Here is a 20,867-nt window from a genome sequence, read left to right on the forward strand (position 1 = left end):
CTCGCACCTAAAACAAAAGTAAGATAATCTCTCATACTTCAGCCTTACTTAAAACCTTGGCTTAATAGGTTTCTTTACATAAATCTCAACTCTGACTCTTAAGAAACACTTCCTAACCCTTATCTCCTATAAAAAAAAGCTCATTTATGTCAATCACCTTCTTAATACACTTATAATCTTCTTGCATTTCCTTTGGTTTGCATTTTTAATGGCAGGTTATGGATTTGAATCCAATACATGACTTTAGAAAAACACGTCTCTTCCATTATTTTCTCCATTTTCTATTTCTATAGATTGATATTGTAAACATCTTATTTTGTCTAAGAATTTTTTCATACAATAAATATGCTTTGAATTTTACCATAAAGATGGATTACAAAATTAAAATTGGGCCTTAATGGTCAAATTAAATTGTAAGCCTAAAAATATCAAAAACTCAAAGTTGAATTTAAAGCTTAAAATTAAAAGCCCAAAAATGCTTTTAATGTATTTTTATGTTATTGTTTTTGGTTTTTGGTTTTATTTTTAATTTTATTTTTTATTATTTACGATTTTTTTTTTTGCTAAAAAAATGGTCAGCAAACAGAAAATGTGGTGATTTTGTGAAAAGAAAGGTTTAATAGATTCAGTCATGGAAATCTAAGAACTTAAACTTTAATCAACTGAAAAAGGAAGAACATAAACAAGTGAATCTTAAAAAATTCTCCTAGATTTGGTTGTATTTAAAACTTTCCAAACCAAAAGGGATTGAACCCCTATAAAAAAAATCCTCGATATGTGAATATAAGGCAAATAATAAGCAGCAAGTAATTAGTAATCTCAAACAATCAACTAAGGCTAAATTTTTAGGGTTTAGGTCTTTAAATTTAAAGTTTTTGGTCTTAAAAGGCTCTAGGATTTTGTTTTGGGATTTGAGAAAGTTTCAAGTTTCTTTGGTTTTTGATTCTATGATCTTCTTGCAATTTTGGGATTTTAGGGTTAATTTTGATTTCCAGTTTGATTTTGAGTTTATGGATTTGAGTTTTTAGTTTTTTGTGAAATTTTAGGATTATTTTGAATTTCTAGGCTTTGAGGAATTTATCTAAATTTTTGAAATTTTTGGCTGGGTTTCTGTTTGGAATTCTAGGTTTTGGGTTTGTTTTGATTTATTGGTTTTTTCAAAAAAAATTTAGATTTTTTTTTAATTTTTTAATGGATTTATGGGGGTTAAAAGATTTTCATGACTGTCGGATTTTGAGATTTTCTGGGTTATAGGTTTTGGTTGAATTTTTCTGACACCATTTGAGTTTTTTAGTGTCGGATTTTGCTATTTTTTTGGTTGGACAGTGGGATTTTCTGGTGGAGTTTTGGAGAAAGGGCAAATGAAAGAAATCTAGAAAGAGATGGGGGAAGCTGTTTTAAAGAAAATCTAAGATTTTTTCCTTTTATTAGAACAAAAAACAACATTGTTTTAGAACCTATAGGATCTATGTGTTGACCCACTCCAGATTCTACCCGATTATAGGTTTTTTTTATTATTTTTCAATTTTAATTTGATTTGATTTTCTTATATTTTTTGTTTTTGTTTTTTTATTTTCTTATTTTATTTTATTTAATTGAGATTGAGTTAATTATGATGAGGAAAAGAAAAAAGAAAAAAACCTTTAGTAAGATTTTTATTGTTTTATTTGTATGATTTTATTTGCATGCTCTTAGTTGATTTTTTTGCATGATATTTTTTATTTTTTATTTTGCATGAATTTAATTTGCTTTCATGATTTATTAATTTGTAGTGTTCTTGATTTCATCCTTTTTCGCTTCCAGCATGATTTCCAATTCCTCTGTTTCCTCCATACAAGTTTAAACCTAACTTTAAATGATAATTAGGTTTTGGATTATGGCCTGAGGTTCGTCAGTGGAGTGATTATGATATCCATTTGTCCTTAAACTCTACTAAGATTACCAAACAACGAAACATGCAAATCCTAATAAGAGACCCTAGTCATTCACTTATGATCCATTGCTATCAGCTTAAGAAAAGAACGGAACAAGAAATCAAGAAAATAAAATCTAAGAAAATTGACTCGAAAACAACACGAAAATAGTAAAAGACTCCAAACGGTTGGGTAGAAGCACCTAATACCCTAGCAACCAAGATCGAAAAAAACTCAAAGAGAATTCTAACTTAGAGAGAGATGCTTTCAATGTAAAGAGAGAAAAAAAATCATCATATTTTACCTAAACTCTTATTTGCATTGGATTGATTATTTGATTTTATTTATTTGGATATTTAGTTAATTGAGATTTTTTATCTAATAACTATAAGAACTATTCTAATCCTAACCATTGATATCATAACCAAGTGCGAAACTTGTGGATGAAATTTCAAACAAATAAAATCCCTAATTAAATTGGTCTTACAAGTTAAGTAACACAAACTTAATTAAAATTTTGCATAAAGATTAAAATAAAATAATAATAAAATATGTAAGTAAGGATATTTATGATTTTATCTTTTTGTTTTACATATATTAAAAATAACTATCCATTTAATAAATGTGTTTATGATTCGAACTAAACCCGTTTATATTTTAAAGGTTTTGTCCAAGACTTTGCCCATTCCATACATTTATTCTCAATGAAGCCTTTTTAAAATAATATTAAAATATTAAAATATTTTAAAATATATTTTAAAATTTTATTTTAATAAAAATATTTTTATTAATAAAAATAACAATTTAAATGGTCGAGCGACCCACTCCATTGACTAGCCTACCATTCAACTTATAAATAACTTTCTTACGAGTTTATGAATCGATGCAAAATTCAAATTAGATTTTACAAAAATATAATAAAAGATACAAATTTTCTTTAACATAAAATTTAAATATTTCTTAATTAATTTTACTTGGAAAATTTTAACACACTTGTACTAAGGCAACTACTTTCTTTTAAACATATTTTTTCTCACATATATATATTTTTTTATCTATTTTTATTTCATTATTTATTTATTTTTTTCGTTTACCCGCATAATGGTTGTCCGTCGTTGGTGTCAAAATATTAGTATCTATTAGCAGATACCATTATAAGTGAACATTTTTTATGGTGGTTATGTCAAATTATTGTATCTATAGTTTATACTAATACTAAGATGATTGATCGTGCTGGTATCACGAATTAATCAAGCGTCGATTTAATTCATAAATTTACTTAAAAATAAAATTATAGTTACAATAATAAAGTATAATTAAAAATATTTATATCTTTTAGTTTTAAAAAGACTTGGTAAACTTCTCACACATCAAATAACTTCTTTTTTTTCTTTTATACAAAACATAATTTTCTTTTTGTCATTTTCAACTGCGTCATCATGCTGTACAATATCTGGTTGTGAAAAATGTTGTTAGTAATGCTCTTGCGCGCGAGACTCATATTTCGGAATGAATGTGTTATGTTCCAACCGGCGTCGTTTTCCACGTGAAGGCGCTTCACCTCGAGCGGAAAACGATTAAATGATCTCAAACTTGTATTATCCCTCTGCCCCTCAAAACCCTAAACAGTCGACAGTCCCCCCAATCATAATAATCAGGTTTTGCTAATTCTCTGTCTTCTTTCTTTTCCTTTAATTTTTTAATTTGTTATTATGAATTTTTTTCATTATTTTGTTTGTTGGTATTAGTTATGAATTCTTAATCTCAATAATTACGTCCCAATTTAGGCAATTTTCTTTTTTGGATTCTGAAAGTTTGATGCGATGAAGAGGGCAATGCCATGGAATGATGACGAGGCATCATCTTCTGATGAATCTTCATGTTCAAATTCCGACTCCGAAGCTGAAGCTGAAGATGGACCTCCCAACACCAAGTCTAAGAAATCATTCCAAGGTAGTACTTTTTATTCTATCGAAAACTTTATTGAATTGAATGGAATGGATATCTGCCTTCACTTGTAGATACTGAAATCAGGATTAAAAAGAAGAATGATTGTGTTTATTAGTAGTGGCATCATGAAGTTGAAGAATGCTTATATTTATTATGATAATGTATGTATGTATGTATGCATGTACTTTTTGCCAGAATAGAAAGCGTGGTTGTTGGAAATAGCAGAATCATGAATTTTGCTTGCTAGAGGGTACTGCTGCTGTTTCCATTAAAAGTTTGTGCAACAAAGGTACAATAGGATGCCTCTAGCCATATTGATTTTATCATAAGAGAAGGAAATACTGCTTGTTTACTTGACGTTCTCTCTTGTGCCTACTAAACAAAAATCTCACTGAATGCTTCAATACATATCCACACCCGGCAATAACACCTGAGTCTGAGCATTATAAACTTTTTTTTCTCTAAAATTGGCATGAACAGTGTCCTGGTGAGGTTTGAGTCATATCAACTGAAATATGATTATTGATTGCAGAATATTCCTTAGTGTTCTTTCTCTTGAAATATATTTCTTTGTATTTCTGACCAAAGAAAAGGCATTCCTGGTTTACCTTCTTTAAATACATATGTGCAGCAAAGTCTGGTAAAAAAAAGAGTGCTGCTTTGGATTTTGAAGCATTGAAGCAACATGGCTATAAGGGAGGGTTATCTGTCCTAAATGTACCTCCTCCAAAAGAGAAGCCAGACTGGTCGTGGTCAACTGGCAAAGAAAGTCGTGAAACCAGGGAGGTTAAAGAATCTTTTGAAGACAGACAGAAAACAAGAGCTGCAATATTGGATGCTGAGGAGCTGGCTAATGTACAAACACGGAAAGAGAAACAGAATGTTTCTTTTTCACAGAAGGAGAAGCGGAAAAGAGAACTTGGTCAGGGTAGTAGGGGGAAGAATTATGTTGAAGAAGAGAAGAGGTTGCTCCGGGACAGTGGCATCTATTCTGGTTTTGATACTTGATCTGTGAGGGTAGCAACGAGCTTTCTCATCCTGTATGTGATTTAGAAGACTAGTCGTATACATGAGCTTTCTCATCATGTATGGGTTGTAGAAAACTTACCATATAGAACACTCTTGTGCTAGATACTTGGTTGTAACATCTATGTGGTAGTTTTGAGAAAAGCAGGTTCCATATTTGTTTTATTTAAAGATGCTTAATTATCTGACAGGGCATTTTATAAAATCAGTGAATTAACGGCATGTATGGTTTGTATTTGGATTTAATGGTTAGCTCAAGTTGGGGGAATTGGCTTTTAATTCTCATTATCTATTTAAGAAGTTCTCTACCTTTCCTCTCAAGAACTAGGTGAAAAATGAACTCATAACAGTGTTATTCCTTGTCGCTTTAGACGATAAATTATTCAAGTTTGGGAAAAGTTGCAACTTCCCTTCTATGCTGAGAGAAGCTTCTGGTCATGAATTTTTTTTTTTTTTTTTTGTTTTTACAATTACTGCAGGACCACTCGGGAGACTTCCCTGTTGCTTCACCAGGAAATCTGCCCTCCTATATTCAGAATGCGCCACAGTTTCAGATGGGCTCTCTACTCTATCATTTCTCATTCTCATGCACATCTTGTAAACTTTGTTTATCCTTGACTTTCAGATTCATTCAGATAAAATGAAGCAATTATTGAAACATGGTTCTTTATTTCTAAGACGGGGGACTGGGATTAGACATGTTACAATGATTCAAACTAACAGATTAGACTGAATCAGATTACGTTGTCTTACGAGAATTTTCTCGCAGGACACTCCATTGACAAATTGTATCTCCTTCATTGTTGCTCTGCAGCTGTGCCATATTCTGAATATTAAGGGGATAAGCTTCGGTACTAGATTGAGTACTGTAAGCCTCTGTTGCGATGACCAAATTCCATGCTTCCGTAGTATGGACAGCGTCCCAAAACACGTACTGACTTCGGTCAGCACAAGGATCTGAATCAGGGACGCAAAGCTCTCCATCACTCGCTATTTCGCAGCAGCTAGCATTTGTCACTTTAAAACCTGGAAACACGAAAAAGAAATAAAGGAATAAACCTTTTTAAGTTTTTCATTCTATATATTAATGAAGTTCCAATATTATCTTTTTAAAGAAAAGCAGTAACATTACCGAGTGAGTTTGCAAAGCTAGTTCCAGAAGGATTTAAATAGGTAAATTTAGCATTGGTTAGATTGCTATTGAGTTCATCAACAAGTGATATAAGCCTCTCATTGAAAAGTTGAGCAGCATTGTTCAATTTTTCTACGCAAGCCGAGCCATTTGTTCCGTACACAGCTATTGCATTTGGAGTACAACCTATCGAACCAATTCCGAACAGGGCAAGCATCCTTGCTCCATTATTGTATAGAGTCTGGTGATAAGAAAAAAAAAAAAAAAACACTGTCAAGCCTGGGATTTCTTTTCTCAATATCACAATCTAAGCCCATTTTTTCCCTATTATTTCAACCTTTATTTGCATTGCATATTGTTCAATGAGATATGCAGCATATTGCTCTGGAGTGTATAGGCGGCTGGTGTTGTAGAACTCTGGCATGAAATAGTTGTTAATGTAGTCATTGCTGCCGATTTGAACCGCATATATGCATTTGCTTAGAAGCCTTGAAGCTGAACATTTTCCCAGTATCTCAGCAATTGTTGAGATTATAATTTGGTGGTTGCTTAACTGCATGTTCATGCTTATTCTATCACCCTGCCCAGTATAAATATAGGAAAAGAATTTTCAATTTTTAAACGTTGAAATAATACTCCATTTAGCTGCCGACTTTTTGTTTTTTCATTTTTGCTTTTATAATATAGTGATAAACACACTGTTGACACATGAACAGGTGCAATTTTATTGTTATTTGTTGTGAAGTGTGAAATATAAATGCTGCGATGCAGGATAATTACCAGTTGTTCTCCAGTTTCATTGAGAATTCCTGCCGAACCAGATGCATAATTCACACCTTTGAGAATCTCTTTGCCTCTTGAAGTGGCAAAAGGAGGAATAAATTCTTGTAAATCCACTAGTTGAACTGTCATTATACATATTAATATATAGATAGTAAATAGTAATGCGATACCAAATAATTGCTGTATATTTTGCATACAGAGGGAAGAAAGGGCAAACCAATGATATCCTGCATGGTTCGGCCATTAGTAAACCTTCCGGTGGGTCCTTTAGGAAAATCGATCCCCTAAGGCGAATAATTTACTTTGGCTGTCGTCGCAAGGTTGTTGTTGTTTCCGTCATCCGACAATGAGTCCCCGAAGATGAAGTAGCAGGGCACCTGAGGTTCTGCATCGGAACAGTTCTGAATATTTGAGACTAACAAGAAGGAAACGAGCAGAAGCAACCATGGCTGACACTTAGATGCCAAATTAGCCATTGAGGAGACGAAACTTGAAAGATAGATCAACAATGAAGCAGAAGATAAAGGAAATATAAAGAGGTGAGAGAGATGAAAGGTAGGAACAAGGAAGAAAGTTAGTTGAGGCAAGGAACAGGGCAGAAACAACGTACATAAGCTTTAGCCAGAAGGAAATGTGTTAAACTATAGACGTACTAGCTTTTTTCCAGCCTTCATACTTAAAAAGAAATGGTTTTTTAACCTATGAGATATACAAAATTTTTTATTATATTTTTATAACCATTTTATATATGAGATGTAAAATTTTTATTATTATTTTTTTGTAATATATGCATTCATATATTAAAAAGTTAAAATTAATGTTTTTTTTTTGTCTTTTTAATTTTTATGAAAACTTTAAATATTTTATTTGTTTCAAAGTGTATACATGGATCTTATAGAAATTCTTTGATAATTCATGGATGTTGGAGTGGAGGAAGAAGATCGATTTAACACAATAACAATTATTTTGAAGTATTTTGATGATTGAAGGTAAAAAAATATTGATTTAATTATTGAGGCATTGTTTGTTGATTTTATTTATTTATTTATTTAGAAAAGATTGTAAAAATTTATTTTAATCGTTAATTTTGTTGTGTTTTTCTTTTATTTATTTATTTAAATATATAAGTAAAGCCAAATTATTAAAATGTAGTACTAATTTTAACATAATTATTTTATATAAAAGTAAAATCATGTTTATTTATTTGAAATTAAGTTTTTATAATTTAATTATTTTATAGTATTGTTGGTTTTTTTTCGTCGAAGTGAAACATAATTAGCAAAAGCAAAAAGAAAGTTTTTTAAAACTTTTGACATTGATTATAAAATTCTATGAATGGAAATTAACACTTTCTCATTAAAATTTTTTTACAACAAATTTTTAAAATAATTGTTTAAAATTTTAAAACTATTTTATTTTAGTTTTTACAGTAAAACAATTTTGTATCAAATGTAAAGTTTAAAACAAGTAAAAAAATTAATTTGATAAATCTTATAAATGTTAAAAATCAAGAAATTATTAAAATTCATGCAAAAAAAATACATGCAAGAAATTATAATGCATGTTATTTAAACATTTAAAATTATTATTTTTTCCAAATAAATAAAACTTATCTTAAAATTATATAAATTTGCAAGTGTATACAAATGTTTGCATAACATGAAAATGACACAAATAGAAGAAAATTAATTTAAAGTGGTCCAACTCTTAGTTTTCAATCTAACATTTTATTGGGGGTACTCAATAACACTGTTTATATATAAATTTTTTAGATATTTTTTCTTCAAATATTATTATATATTTTTAATTTTTTAATTCTTTAATTAAAAATTTTAATTTTATTATGTTTTGATATCTTAATTATATTATTTGTAGTTTATATATATATTGAACATCTAAGTGATTAAATAGCATTAATTACATATCTAAATACATTTAAATAAGTAAAAATAATCTGTACATTGTACTATTAAAATATTAGTATTAGATATATCTACTATCAATCAAAGGCGGATTATGTTAAACCAAGGTCTTTATAGATATCTCCAAAGATTAAAAAATATGAAAATTAAAATTTTTTTTTCATATCTCGAAAATTTACCCTAATTATCATTCCCGTTAACAAAATTAATAAATACATTAGAATTCGTTTTCAATTAATATAAAAGAGTTCCATGTATTTTAATTTTTTAAGTTTTGCTAAGAAAATAAATATAAAAACATAAAACCCTGCACTGAAGTAGGACTAAAATACTATATCTAAAAAGTAGATCTAATAATTTAAAATATAATACAATACAAAAATAATATGAATAAAAGACATGAAGTAACACGATTTAAAATTTTAATAAAAATCATAATAAATTTAATAAAATTAAAAAAATATATTTCATATTTTCATGTTGATATGAATTGTGATATATAATTTTAATGTAAAACACTATATGAATACATGAATTATTAATATTTTACATGACATAAATATACGAATTATTATATCTAATAAAAGATCAAGAGTAATACTATAGGTAGTCATATATAGAGGTGCAATCGATACAATAAAAAACTCAATTCAAAATTTATTACTCGAAATTTGATTCAAGCTCGATCAAATTTTAATTTTTAAGTTTGAATTATACTTGAGATAAAAATTGATTTACTTGATTATACTCATTTATCAAATAAGAAAAAAGCTTGATTCCTATGCTTGACTTTAAACTCGATTATCTGTGTTTTAACTCAAACTTGAATTGATATATATATAATATGATAAAATAATAATTTTAATTAAAATAATTAAAATATAAAAATTTGATTAAATTTATAAGTTACTTAAAATATGTATTATAATATTTAAATTTAATTCGTTTAATAAATTAAATTATTTAAATTTTAATTTAACTCAACAATGATTAAATAAATTTAAATATATTATAAACATTAATATATTATTTATATCCTTAATCGCATACACAAGTGCCCCTAAACACCCGCTCATCGAGAAACCCACTTATTGCCCATTTTCACTATCGAATGATAGAGACCAAGGCTCCATTTAAATTCACGTGCAGCATCGGTGCGAGGAAAATTTTTGTCTTTTTGGTGTAATCGTACCATTGTACTCCGTTTGGATGTCCATCAGTGCAGTGTGATTAAGATCCTCCACTGCAATCGAGCAATAATTCTCTACCGGTAAAAAATAGTCTACTGAGCGACTGAACTGGACTATTTACTATAATACCATCGTTTTTTTATTTATATTTAAAGTAATTAATTTTTATATTTTACCTGTTTAATATTATTTTATTCAGTTTTAATTTATATAAATATATTATTATCAATTTTTAAAAAATATATTATTTGACATAAAAATAATTTTTAATCATTTATTAATTTTATAAATATCAAATAATTTAAATTTTTATTATATATAAATTTTAATCTAATATTTTTAATGATAATTTTTTTCTCATTATAATTTACTTTAATATCATCATTACGTTTACATTTAAATATATATTTTATTACAAATTTTAATTTTATCATCATAATAATTAAATTTATTATTATCGTTATTTTTAATTTCATTAAAAATAATCTCACTATCTATCCAAATAAATCCTAAATCAATTTAAATAAATGTGGGTTTTTTTTATTAGATTCATTGTGTTAATATAAATTATTATACAAATAATATTAATCCATTAAAATTTTTTTATTACGTTATTGTATATTTGTAATTTATTTATTTAATTAATAAAATTTAAAAATTATTCGTAATTATTTATTAAATTTAATAAATAAATAATTTATTTATAACTAATTTGTTAAATATTTAATTCATTTTTACTTTTGATAAAAAATAATTCTTTTTCATCATGTAAAACTACATCCTAAACCCAAAAACTTTATCGAAATTTTAGCGTTAGAACTTCAATAACTTGCAACCACAAAAGCTTTCAGAATGGATTATGCCCAACCTTGGGCAAATAGGGCAAGAGTGATATGATATGAGACGTACGGATCATTGATAGGTGTAGAATGAGAAGGTGTCAACGTCAAGTGAAGGCCGATGGGATTTGACAATTCATATATTTTTTTATATAAATATTAAAATTTATATATTTATATTATATATTATAATTTATATTAATATAAAAATAAATAAATATTTTTAATTTTATTAAATATATATAATTATTAAAATTTTAAACCTTATATATTTATATATATATATATATGTCCCCTTTGTATTTAAATTTTTACTCTTAAATTTTACTCCTAAATTATTGCTGGGGCAGCCAAGCAGATAATAGCTTTGCGACTGGGCCATCAATTATTTGAGTTAACACGACGTTAGGACAACTTTGCTCAGTGGGTAGGCTATCAACTGGTCATGATACACAAGAAAACATCTTTTTTCATTATTAGAGACTTCCTTTGTATCTTTTAACATTCGTTTTTGTTTTTGTTTTATTTTTTTTTTAAATTTTGGATAAAACAAAGTAAAAGGTACATGCACTAGTTGTGTGCGTGTGTTTATTTTTCCCATCTCCTAAATCTCATTAAGAACATGATCTTATAGACCATGATTTGATATAGGCTTAGTGCTCTGTCAATTTCTGAATGTTAAATGGGTAAGCTTGGGTGGAGGAATTAGTCCCGTAAGCACTTTTGGCTAAGGCCTCATTAAAAGCATCAGTAGGATGGACTCCGTCCCAAAACACAAATCGGTTTCGATCATTACATGGCTTTGAATGAGGAATACAGAGCTCTCCGCCACCGCCCCCAGCTGTGCAGCATGAACCATTCGTCACTGTGAAACATAAGAAAAAATAATTAAGGAAGAGCCCTTTAAGTTTCTTGATCATTCAATAAAAAAGAAAAGCAACATTATAATAATGTTATCAAGTTATTTACCAAATTTTGTAAGAACAACTGGATCTGGAGCAGGATTTAGATAGCTAAATTTAGCATCGGTTAGATTCGTATTAAGTTCCTTAACAAGTGGCAAAAGTCTGTCATTGAAAAGGGTGGCAGCATTGTTTAACTTGTCTACGCAGAGAGAGCCATTGGTTCCGTACGTTGCAATTGCATTTGGAGTGCAACCAAGCAGCCCCAGTCCATACAAGCCAAACTTCCTTCCTCCATTGTCGTACAAAATCTGGTAGTAAACATCAGTTAACAAAACTCTTATTTTCTTTTCTTAAGGGAATGATTAATGGTTTCATATGGTAGAAAATAAATACTAACCTTTATTTGCTGTGAGTATTGTTGAACGAGCACCGCAGCAAATTGCTCAGGAGTGTACTGGCGGCTGGTGTTGTAGAACTCCGGCTTGAAATAATTGTTAATGTAGTCATTGCTGCCAATTTGAACCGAATAAATGCATCGACTTAGAAGCTTCTTTGTTGATGAATCATTCCCTAATATCCTAGTGATTCTTTTGATTATAATTCCGTGATTTTTTATCTGCTCGTTCAGGGATATTCGAGCACCCTGCAAATGATCAGAGGAATATAATAATATTTTAAATATCATGGATATTGTAATTCTTGTATGAATATATATGAAGCAACGTGAAGCCAAATTATTGAAAAGATAAACTAATTTAATTTATGGCCAAAAATGAAGAGAATTTTTCAAATAATCTTATAATTTTCTATCAATCGGCCAATTTTGAGTCAGGAGGCTCGATACGGTCTAAATAAATTATTGAGATATGCAATTGGCAAATTTATTCTTTGAGCGAAATCTAGCAGTTCAATTAGGCTATCAGAAAATGGAACTTGAAGTTGATGCATCAGCTGTTAAGTCCCTTATTTGTTGGAAAAACAATAGTAACCGTTTTCTTTCTCCCATTGTTATGGAGTGCAGGATGCTGCTGGGAGGTTTGAAGATTTCAAAGTCACCCATCCTTACAAGGAGGCAAATATCTGGGCTGATGTCACCAGCAGATTCAAGTTTTTTTTTTTTTTTTTTGAAAATATCTACTTATAATATATATAAAACTATGACGATATTAATTTTATTAAAAAAAAAAGATGTCTGTAAAAAAATTTAACAGTAATCATGGAAAAATTTTCCTTTAATTTTTTTTATTTTCCAATTTTTGAGGGTGCATGGATCTGCCTATAGCTGACACGTTAGCTCAACAAGGAACCCATAGTGCTACTAAGGTTTGTTTTTTCTCAAAGTCAATGAAAAGAATAGATAAACATTATGGCAACGATGAATATTGCTTATGAAATTTACCAGTTGCCTTCCACTTTCATCACGAATTCCTGCGGAACCAGAGGCATAATTCACACCTTTGAGAATGTTTACCCCTTTCGCTTTGACAAAGGGAGGCATAGAATCTTTGAAACCCAGAAGTTCAACTTTTATCATGTATATAAAAAAAAAAAAAAACATTATTCAAAGAATATTAGTGGACAATGTTACATATCCACCTTACAAAGAATAAAGGCATGCAGTGTGATGAATATATATATATATATATATAATTCTTTCTTAGTCCATTCATCTTTCCAAAGAGAAAAATATTTAATTAAGCTTGAAAATAAAAAGAGTTTGAATGCAGATGGGAAGAGAGGCAAACCAATAACATCCTGCATATTTCGGCCATTGCTAAACCTTCCCGTTGGTCCTTTCGGGAAGTCAATCCCGTATGGCGGATAGTTCACTTTGGCCAACGTTAAGAGGTTATTATTGTTCCCATTATCGGATAATGAGTCCCCAAAAATAAAGTAGCAGGGCAGTTGGGATTCTGCATTCGCCCAGTTTTGCAAGTTTAAGGGTACCAATAATGATATAGACAGCAGCCACCATGACTGAAGAAGCCTATCAAACCCCATTGAAGAAATAGGAGAATTTTAAAAAGAAAAAGGTGAGAAGGAGGAGGGGAGATGGCTTGGAGGATACAGACCAAAAAGGACTTTATATAGGGGTGAAAGAAAAACAAATTGAGTTGTAAGGAACATGTGCCAGATATTTTATTCGGGAAAATCATGAGTTAGTTATGGAAACAGAATTTGTAAGTCAAAGTCCAGCTCCTCCTATAGCTTTGATTTGTATGGAAGAGATTATGGAGATCCAGTCTACCATTTGGTAACTATAAATAAAATTAAGAGGGAGACCTTAATGCTAGGTGGCTATGCACTGCTTCCAACTTCAACTCTTAATTTACCTTTTAACTAAGATCAACTCCATCACTCTTTTTTCTAATATTTTTTAATATATTTATATGTGAAGATTTGGATTCAACTTATAAAATATTATCCGTTTTCATGTAAAAATTTCACAATTTTATCTTATAAAAAGGGATCACAAGTAAAAATTTAAGTTTTAATTTATATATCATAATAAATCTTTGTAATATTTTGATATAGAATTAGAAAATTACAAATTTCCTTTGTTAAAGTTTGACGGAGATTACAAAATATTTAAAATCACAAAAAAAAAAAAGATTACATCAAATATTGAGATTCTAAAAATAACTTATATCATATAACACTTAATTATCATGATATAACACTTAACTTATTTCTACAGGTGATTACTTTACTATAATTTATGAAAATTCACACTCAATTTATGAGATATTATTTACTTTGATAAAAAATCTCATAATTTTGTATTACAAAAAGCATCTCACAAATATAAATTTTAATTTTAATTTATATATTATAATAAAACTTTAAAATATTCTAATATGAGATTGAGGTAACACATTACAATTATTTTTTTGTTTATACGTGTGAATTGAAAATTCTACACATATAAAATGGAGATAAAAATGTACATATAAAAAATAATATACAAGGGAGAGGGGAGAGGGAACTTAACCTTGTTTAAAAGGTGTTAGATAAAATTTTTGAAATTTAACTTAATTAATTTATATAATTATTTTTAAACTACAATTGGATGCAATTGAACGCAATCAAACCTCGTTAAGAATCTGGTTACCATCATTTTCAGTGTCGATCGACCAATTAAGATCCAAATGGATCTCCGGTGCGGTGCGGTGGATGGTAATTAGCCATGGGATCTTTTTAGTCTAGTGGTTGATCGCAAGTTTATTTTTTTATTCCCAATTTTGTCCCTCAACTTTTAGCTAAAACCCCAAAATATCCCTTAAACAATAAACTTATTTCTTTATTTTGTTTTTTATTATTAAATAATATTAATAAATAAAATTTATTTTATATAATAAAATAATAAATAAACTTTATTTTTATTTTTTATTAAACAATAAATTAATAAATAACATTTATTATTATTATTTTAAATTATTTATTAATTTATTCTAATACGTTGAATAGTTATTTTTTTCATTATAATTTATCTTATCGTCACAATTGTTTTTTTATCTAAATATATATCTTATCACTAATTTAAATATCACTGTTACAATAATCAATCTCACCTCCACCAATATTTTTAATCTCACTATATATTTTTAATAAATAACATTTAGTAAGTTTAAAAATTCAAATCTCAATTTTTTATTTTCAAATTAAAACCTCTTTTGTACCATGTTGAATGTGGATTGTATTTTCTATACAATTACTTTAATTTTATTAATTCATTCTCACATTTGAAACACCATATAGTAAACTATGTGAAATTAATTTGACTCAAATCTATTACCAAAAGGTTAGTTCGGTAATGTTGGGTTTATGCTCTACGCATTTTGTGGAGTTCATTTCAAATTTTCTATTATGGGTTGAGCTCCCCTCCTCTAAGAACTTTTTTGTTCATTACCTTTTAGTATATCAATCATCAACGTAGGTAATCATAAATTGTGAAACTAATAAATTTAAATGATGATTAAAAGTATTATTGCTATATTTGATCATTTTAAATATGATATGATAATATTTTTATAAAAATAACATAAAAAATTATATATAAATTTTTTTAAAATAAATGTGTCGTATTTATTCATGTTGACTCAAATTTTGACATGACATTATTTATGTCTTACACTTATTGACACGATTAAACGTATGTAATACATGAAATATTCGTATTAATTGTATTTATACGTGTCATGTTGTGTTATTTGTGATATATTTAAAAGGTTTTAATTATATACATGTTAATGTATCGTATTACGTATAACATATTTAATAAATATATTATCTTCGTATTTAATATTTAAATATGTTTTATAATTCATATCGTAATCGTATTTTAATTATTGGTGTCATTATATGTGTCAGATACAACACTAGACATGACACATATACATGTGTCAGATACAATATGAGATATAATATGTATATACAAATTATCAAATTTAATTATTATAAAGTAATTAAGCAAGAAGTATAATTAATAAAGTATTATTGCAAATTAATTGAAAGGAAGTATAATTAACAAATGAGAGCTAGATCCATTAGTTTGATTTCGATAGAAATTAGAAAAAAAAAAGAAAAAGAACTAATTCATAACTCCGACTCAATTTTTTCTTTTTTAACGCTGGACCTATATAGTAGACAACGGGTTCCCAAACCAAACCATAGAATTTAATTTAAAATTTCTTTATGAGTTCTCTAAAAAATAATTTGTTTATGAACCTATACACGAAAGTACTCCTTATAGTTTCAGAGGGCCGGGAAAGAGCTATGACTTGGGGCGCCCAACCTTGAAATACTGACTTGGTTTTGAGTAATTAATTTCAATATATCTAAAGGAACGGTAAAATATGGTTGTAGGTCGATACAAGAAAATCCAATTTAATGTTAAAATTACAAGGCTAGAATCATTTTTCATTAATCTAATTATAAGAGGTAAAGTGTTCAAATCCCATTATTAAAAAAAATTTTGTCTTGATAGAAAGATTATTCATTTTAACAACAAAAATTTAATCTCTAATAATTTTAAATAAAAAAATAAAATAGACATGACTCTATATATACTATATTTAATATATATTAATTCATAATTTTTTTATTGGTGTAATTATTTGTAAATTTATTTTTATATTTTCTTTAACCAATAGAATTGAAGAAAGCAGTTTTCCAAAATGTTTCACGTAAAGCTAAATCTAGAGTAAATATGGCAAATTCGGTATGGCGACACAGTGGGAGAGTTGGCAAAATCAACAAAAGCTTTCCCATTTTGTGGCTCATATGTGGAGTTGTTTGGGGCTTGCCGAACGTCCCAAGAGCTATACGCTCTAGGTTAAAAGGGTGGGATTGATTCGTAAGAGCAGATTTATTTATTTATTTATTTATTAATAACTAAACTTGTATACGGTATTAGGTTTTTTTTGGTTGTTATTAAAGCCAATTAAGTTTTTTTAATGTTTAATATATATATATATATATATATATATAGAAATTAAAGATCAAATTATTTAAACATAACAATTGTTAACGTTATATAGAAATGTTTATAGGTCCAGCTACTTGCCAAATATGCGGGACAAACTCAATTAGAACATATATTTTTCAACATAAATTGTGAAGTTGGGATCTCTGACAAAGATATTATTATATGAAATTAAATATATTTTATTTAAATTTAATTATAAAATATATTTTACAATATTAAAATATTAATACGAAAATATTGTTTAATATTTTAATATAATAAACGTAGTTTAAATTTTCATGGGTGAACCAGGCCTTACCGAATTCATGGATAGTTTTATGGCATCACATAATCTTACTTGCCTTTTATAAATTTTATGTATAACCAAATTGATTGTTGTCAACATGTTATTCCTAGTAAAGAAGTCATTGAGTGGGATCAACATTCCGATCTAAAAAATTAGAGTCTCAAATTTTATCTAAGTTCCTCCCAAATTATTAAATGATACAATTTAGACTTCTTCATGTTCATCCAAATAATTTTTTAAATAAAAAATAAAATTATAATTTTTTATTTAATTTTTAGTAATTTTATCTTTTTTATTGAAATTAAAAATATGAATAATTTAATATTACACATTTATCCTTTCTATATATTATAAATTATGTAACATATAATATATAAATATAAATAATAATATATATTATATAATAAAAAAGAGATTAGATCAAGTTAAGCTCCAGTCATGTTGGACCTCAGATTCAATCCATATTTTAAACAAGCTTTATTTTTTCAAACTTGAATAAAAAGTTTAATATATATTTTCAAAACTTCCTAAATATGGGGTTAACCTTTGGATTTTGTCTCAAATTTTTTTAAAAACCTAAAAGAAAAAGAAAAAGAAAATTTTAATTAAAAATTATAAAAAAATACATAAAAAAGATTTTTTTTAAAAAAGTAAAGGTAAGAGAATGAAAATTCTAATTAGGCATGAATCTTGTTGATGCCGAGCTCCGACGTGAGGATACTCCTAGAATGATAAGAAAGAGAATAGAGCGGTTAGGTGCAAAGGCAGGGAGTGTTCACTGCGTTTGCACTTCGATGCGCAAGTCAGAGATCAGAATGAAAGAGGTCGGAAGGAGAGAAGAATAAATGATTGAGACAAGACGGAACCTGGGATGATAATACTTAGATATTTATATTTATACATGAGAGATGGGACCAATAAGGGATAATAATGATGTGGTCGAGCTGATATGGCACTGAACAGGCCAACTTGACATGTTAGGTTGGCTTAAATGTTTAAAATGCCCTTAGTTGTCTGCTAGGAGTCTCTAATGAGAAAAAAGACTCATGCACTTTAGACCACTAAATACTCTCAACATTCTGTCCCTTCACTAAGCAGTCCGAGTATCAGACGATTGGGTGTGGTTAATTCATTTTGCACAGGTTGGCCAGCTTAAAGGGGGGCCACAAAGAATCCAATCTCCCATGGTTGAGGTCGGTATGGAGGCCAGCATCAAGTGACTATTTATTGTTTACTTTGACTTTAGGTGCTATGATGTATGTACCTGATGTGACTATGATCTTGTGCGTGTGCTTTGGGTTAAATGTATGGCTGGTTTGAAAGTTGTTGAGATGTTTTTTTTTTTTTTTTATTTAGGAAGATTCGAGGTTAGAAAGAGAGGTTTAGAAGGGTTAAAAATTTCGTCTAGTTGATTTGAGACTTAAATGTTTTTTCAAAAACTTAAACTTGAATCTTTGTTTAAACTTTGGTGATGAATTGAGTACCAAATCATTAGATCAGTTTGACCTAGAGACTTGTTTGGTCTAGCCAATCTAATCAGGTTAAATGGTTGAGGTTGCATTATATGAGGAAAAAGATAGTTTATATGACAAAATTTAAAGCAAAAAAGGCGAAAGATACCCTCTAATGATGTTCTGACATATGGCACAATCTGGATTGTTTATCTTATATCAAGTGTGGCTATATAAAGGGCTATTGGGGCCTTCATTTTTCATGATTTTGCTTTTTTACTTTCTATTCAACTTGAATTTTTTTACTTCAAAAGCTTTCTATCTTTTTTGACCTTACTGTTCTTTTCTTTTCATCCATTCTCTTTATTTTCTTTGGTACGTTCTCTCTTTATCATGTCTTCTAGTTTTAGCTTTAGGAAAGTTAAGAGTTTCACGGTAGAGCCTAAAAAGGCCAACTCAGGCAAGATGAGGATGATTTAGTCCAACCAATCATTGGAGGTCGAGACTATCACAAGATAGCCTATTAGCTCAACCTTATGTCCAAAGAAGGGTAATGATAGATTGATGAGAATGCTTAGATAAGAGAAAAGTGAGTTTTAAACATGAAAAAACTATGCTAAGATAGATTTTGATTTAGAAAATCCACCCCATTTCCTTATTTCTTAGGTTGGTATGTCTTTTATAACTAACCTTCTCTCATTTTCAGTTGTTCCCTCTTTTTAGGGTCCAACCTCATCAAGCTTTTTCTTCTTTTACTCCCTTTCTAACAAATGCTCTTATAATTTCTTTTATTCCTCTTCGGTCAACCTTTGTTGACATCACCTATTCTCTTAAAGAGTCTCTTCTTCCCTCTTCTTCTTATGAGGTCATGGTGCTTTTTGTCATTCTCCAATTCAGAATCTTACTCTTGCTCAGGAGTTTGAGTCTTCTGACAGTAAAGGCTCTGATGATGGGAATGGTTTTGAGGAAGAATAGGATGAAGGGAATACTTTTACCGAAAAAGGTGATGACGAGGAATGGAGTTTCTCGAAGCAAGATGAATTGCTCGAGGTTCCTATATATACCTTTTACAACCTAGGTATGATCCCCAATGATATGATGAAAGAACTAAAAGGCAAGGCCAATCCTGAGGACTACCCCAATATGTGTTCAACTCATCATATCCGTGCTCTGGGAATGAACTTTCACTTTTTTGAGGAAGGGTATAGTGTACTAATATCGAACTCCTCAGATCATGTCATAGATAAATTGGAATGACATCGACTTTGGTATATTGAGATTTATTTGTGCACGATTTTAAGTTCTCACTTTTTTATTTATTTGTTTCAATTTTCAATTCTTATAATTTAACAATCACTTGGCTCACCCATAACTTTATACAGTACATAGTAGGTTTTATTATCCTTTGTCAACATTTATATATTATTTCCAACCTTTATTTGTTCAAGAAATTCTTTTATATTAAAAAGCACCCTAGTGATAAGAGGTGGTTTTACATCACAGCTCAACCTAATGAAAAGCTATTCATCGACTATCCGAGCTCAATCAAGAATTGAAAGTTACTTTTCCTCTGTCTGTAAAAACAAAAAAAAAATAAAGATAATGAGATCAAGGTTGAGGTTGAGGCTTGAAAGGTACTAAATGAGCCTGGCAATTTTGTAGATATGTTTACTATTTTTTTTTTGGACCGTTTAGATCAGGATAAAATAATGGAGTACATCTATAAAGGGAGCTCGTCATAAATGTCTATGAGCTGATATCTCTTAAAGTAATAAATGAGACAAAAGTACTAGGATAAGTATGAGGTAACCTCATAGGATCTTTGTTTTGTCTAATTTTTTTTTTAACTTTTAGCTCAGTTTTATAGAGATGTCTACCAACAAAAACTTTGACTTCTTTCTTTTTCAACGTGAGCCCAAACTTAAGAAGGTCTAAAGTAAAAATATTCAACTTGTTACCCCATTTTGAGAAGGAATAAAGTC

The 20,867-nt window shown here is 28.7% G+C and overlaps 2 protein-coding genes and 1 pseudogene across 4 annotated transcripts; 1 reads left to right on the top strand and 2 right to left on the bottom strand.

The window, feature by feature from the left end:
• The first annotated feature begins 3,365 nt into the window (after positions 1 to 3,365).
• LOC111286227 (uncharacterized) lies at positions 3,366 to 5,111 on the top strand. 2 transcript variants are annotated; one of them, XM_022876101.2, is made up of 3 exons: positions 3,366 to 3,571; positions 3,728 to 3,866; positions 4,495 to 5,111. In XM_022876101.2, exons 2-3 carry the CDS (start codon positions 3,737 to 3,739, stop codon positions 4,869 to 4,871), a joined length of 507 nt encoding a protein of 168 aa, XP_022731836.2. In that variant the 5' UTR covers positions 3,366 to 3,571; positions 3,728 to 3,736; the 3' UTR covers positions 4,872 to 5,111. The 2 variants fall into 2 exon arrangements, with proteins under 2 accessions (XP_022731836.2, XP_022731835.2); XM_022876100.2 differs by having other exon boundaries at positions 3,368 to 3,571; positions 3,701 to 3,866.
• LOC149518498 (GDSL esterase/lipase At5g45670-like) lies at positions 5,046 to 7,475 on the bottom strand (annotated as a pseudogene). Its single transcript, XR_016342900.1, has 5 exons — positions 7,022 to 7,475; positions 6,802 to 6,926; positions 6,359 to 6,601; positions 6,022 to 6,262; positions 5,046 to 5,915 (listed from the first exon to the last, which is right to left on the bottom strand). The product of XR_016342900.1 is annotated as a GDSL esterase/lipase At5g45670-like (transcript).
• A 3,730-nt stretch (positions 7,476 to 11,205) lies between these two features.
• On the bottom strand, positions 11,206 to 13,717 carry LOC149518499 (GDSL esterase/lipase At5g45670-like). Its single transcript, XM_089762310.1, has 5 exons — positions 13,406 to 13,717; positions 13,060 to 13,184; positions 12,058 to 12,303; positions 11,725 to 11,968; positions 11,206 to 11,620 (listed from the first exon to the last, which is right to left on the bottom strand). The coding sequence occupies exons 1-5, from the start codon at positions 13,659 to 13,661 to the stop codon at positions 11,409 to 11,411; spliced, it is 1,083 nt and encodes a 360-aa protein (XP_089618436.1). The 5' UTR covers positions 13,662 to 13,717; the 3' UTR covers positions 11,206 to 11,408.
• Between the last annotated feature and the right edge of the window lie 7,150 nt (positions 13,718 to 20,867).

This window comes from Durio zibethinus, chromosome 6 (assembly GCF_047325235.1).
Source record: "Durio zibethinus cultivar Kanyao isolate XHJ-2024 chromosome 6, ASM4732523v1, whole genome shotgun sequence".
Lineage (NCBI taxonomy): Eukaryota > Viridiplantae > Streptophyta > Magnoliopsida > Malvales > Malvaceae > Durio > Durio zibethinus.

Coding starts and splice junctions, on each gene's coding strand:
- LOC111286227 (XM_022876101.2), top strand. CDS start 3,737: ATGAAGAGGGCAATGCCATGGAATGATGACGAGGCATCATCTTCTGAT. Junction 3,867..4,494: donor GTCTAAGAAATCATTCCAAG/GTAGTACTTTTT, acceptor ACATATGTGCAG/CAAAGTCTGGTAAAAAAAAG.
- LOC149518499 (XM_089762310.1), bottom strand. CDS start 13,661: ATGGGGTTTGATAGGCTTCTTCAGTCATGGTGGCTGCTGTCTATATCA. Junction 11,969..12,057: donor AATACTCACAGCAAATAAAG/GTTAGTATTTAT, acceptor GTTTACTACCAG/ATTTTGTACGACAATGGAGG. Junction 11,621..11,724: donor AGTTGTTCTTACAAAATTTG/GTAAATAACTTG, acceptor TATGTTTCACAG/TGACGAATGGTTCATGCTGC.